At 38.8% G+C, this 3076-nt stretch overlaps 1 protein-coding gene across 1 annotated transcript in view; it reads left to right on the forward strand.

Annotated features, from left to right (window-relative positions):
- The window catches only part of LOC128248076 (uncharacterized), a 37545-nt gene that overhangs the window by 30410 nt on the left and 4059 nt on the right, over positions 1-3076 (forward strand). Inside the window, exon 9 of the mRNA XM_052968489.1 lies at positions 814-916. Coding sequence (XP_052824449.1) covers positions 814-916 — 103 coding nt within the window. The remainder of the gene's footprint in view (positions 1-813; positions 917-3076) is intronic.

The raw sequence follows: 3076 nt of genomic DNA on the forward strand, positions 1-3076 counted from the left end.
GGGGAAGGCATGGGTGGAGTGTGGGTTAGGCTGAGGGTGGGGGTAGAGGTAGGGTATGTGGGTAGGGGTGGGGGTAAGGAATTGGATGGGGTGGAGTGGGAAGGTAGAGTAGGAGTGTGTTGGGGTGAGGTGGGATGAGCTTATGAGGGAGGGTTGACGATGAAGGGGGAAAGGGAAGGTGGATATAAGAGAGGGGGAAGGTGGGTATGGGATGAGGGAGAAAGAGAGGAAGAGAAAAAGAGTGAGAGAGAAGAGAGTGAGAGTGAGAGAGAGAGAAAAAGAGAAGAGAGTGAGAGAGAGAGAAAGAGAGAAGAGAGTGAGAGAGAGAGAGGAAGAGAGAAGAGAGTAAGAGAGAGTAAGAGAGTAAGAGTGAGAGAGTAAGAGAGTAAGAGTGAGAGAGGGGAGAGTAAGAGAGAAGAAAGTGAGAGAGAGTAAGAGAGTAAGTGAGTAAGAGAGTAAGAGAGTAAGAGAAAGGAGAGAAAGAGTAGGGGTGAAGAGAAGTGGGAGTGAAGAGAAGTAGGAGTGAAGAGAAGTAGGAATGAAGAGAAGTAGGAGTGAAGAGAGGTAGGAGTGAAGAGAAGTAGGAGTGAAGAGAGGTGAAGAGACGTACAGAGAAGTAGGAGTCGGTGCAGGAGGGGGGAGGGGGAGGAGAGGGGAGAGAGGGTGGTAGGAGGGAGGGTGGTGGAGAGAGACAGGGGGAGGGGGTTAGATGAAGAGGGGAGGGGAGTTGAGCTCATGTGGCGCAAAGGAGCGAGTGATGGATATCAGATAATTTAAATATATTTATTTGTAACAATATTTTGTATTTCACAGTTCAAATGAAGATAAACGTTACGACGAAATCGATCCAGATTGGGCGACAAAGAATAAAGCTACTAACAAAAGTTCCGACGGGTACGAGGAAGTTAAAGTTTATGTAAGTTTATTTTTCTGTATCTAAACATACTTATTGCGATGCCCTTCAATGTTATGACGATCTAATTAAGTTTTCTTTTGAAGGCTGTGAGTTGGCAGAATCGGTAGCATGCGGACAGAATGTTTAGCGGCATTTCTTCTGACGTTATATTGTGATTTCTAATTTCAATTCGGTCAACTTTGCGTTCGTTCTTCAATTGTCGTTGAAATAAGCACCACTTAACCACTGGGATCAATGTAATCGAATTATGTCTCCTCCGAAATTGCTGGTCTTGTTTGAAACAATTATTACATTTTCTTTTGAAGGCATTAAGCTGGTAGAATCGCTAGCTCGCGGACAAAATACTTCGCCAAATTTGTTTGAATTTGCGTTGTAAGCTCAAATTTTGTCGAGGTCGACTTTACCCCCTCATATTTTCGATGTTGCTCAAAATAGATACCAGTTCATTTTTGACATCAAGTATATTTATGATCACAAAGTTTCCAGCCCTCACTATATCGTTTCCTTTTGTGACGAAATGTATCTGCAGATGTTTTATTCAATGCATTGTTCGTTTATACAACATAATATGGTGCTGATATTACTACAATCCTTAGCCGGTCGATAAATTATGCGGATGAAATATCTGATTAATAATATTGTATGTTGTTATTTTATCTTTTACCCGTTTCAGTAATTAGACTGCGGACATGCTGGGGCACCAACCTCAAGAGTTTTTGTCCAACGGATTGACCCAGCACTTATATTTAAGTCTGGCGTTTATTCTGTAAGCATATTTTGTGGTGCAGCTAAATTATGGGGACCTGAACAAAACAGCACCTGTTGTCAGGCAGTGGGGAAGGGACAAATACAGAGTCTCATATTTACATATACGACGGGCTTCCACAAGGGATCCCTTTACCAAATTCACTCATAAATCACAGGTCATCTCAGGGTTATACTTAAAGTTACTTTCTCAAGAAACCGGGAAGAGAGCTTGAAATCGAAGCAACATGGTTGCAAAATGAGCTTCTTAACAACTCACCTATGCTATCACCTATTATGTTTATTTCACTGTCATTTCCGATTGTCATGAAATATTGGATAAAAGCCATTCCTCATAAGACATGCGCGTATTATTTCATTCTTTTTTTTTATGTTGCCTCTACTGTTAGGAACACCGTTTTTCATTATGCTACCATTATTTATGCTAGCAAGTATAGTAAAGGCTTAAAAGTCAATATTATGTCCAACATGCGTTAATAATGTGATTCAATCCCTTTTTAAATTAACTCTACAGAGTTTCTTTAGAAATCAGTGTCAGCTCTGAAAGTTACGTCAAATCGTATACGAACATGTCTACTTTTCTGTCTGCCATCGTACTTCTGGATAGATGTATTCTTATACGAAACGTCGTAAATTTCGGTGCTGCCTCTAGTTTGTATATAAAATTTGTAGAGATAACTTTAAAAGGTAAATATTCATTGCCCGCCCCCACTTTTGTATGACAGCGTGTGATTTGGAGCAATTTTTAACAACTATTTCTTGGGCACTATGTGTCTAGACGGATGCTTCTCCATTTTTTCGTTCGTTGATGGAAACATACGAGGTTTTATGTGTAAAACAGCTCAGCAATGCACTCTTAGAAGATAAATCTTTGGAAACCGAGAAATTGATTAAATGTTTAAAATCTTGGGAAACTTGATAAAAGAAAGGATCTTCGTTCAGTTTACTGAATTTTACAATTTATAAGCTATATTTACTTACTAAGTTCTGCGTTTTGTTTTTCCTACAACACAGTATTATAATCAGTGTAAATTTTGAAGACCAGAGGATACGGCATCGAATGACAACATGGTATAGAGAGTAGCTGTAAAGTGTTCAGTACACAGAACGAAGCATCAGATTGATTATTAGTACACTTTGCACTCCTTTTGATTATTATGCAACGTAACCCTTTGTCAAGATATCAATAGATGCATACATACATATCAAAACTACATACAGGTTTACAAATATAAATACACAGAGACACACAAAAGCACACGTGCGCACATAGAGACACAGACCCATACACACATACACCCACCTGTACATAATCAGATAGATGTTATTTCAATATTTAGTTATATATATATATAAAAGTAGTATATATATATATATATATATATATATATATAT

Source organism: Octopus bimaculoides, chromosome 6 (genome assembly GCF_001194135.2).
Source record: "Octopus bimaculoides isolate UCB-OBI-ISO-001 chromosome 6, ASM119413v2, whole genome shotgun sequence".
Classification (NCBI taxonomy): domain Eukaryota; kingdom Metazoa; phylum Mollusca; class Cephalopoda; order Octopoda; family Octopodidae; genus Octopus; species Octopus bimaculoides.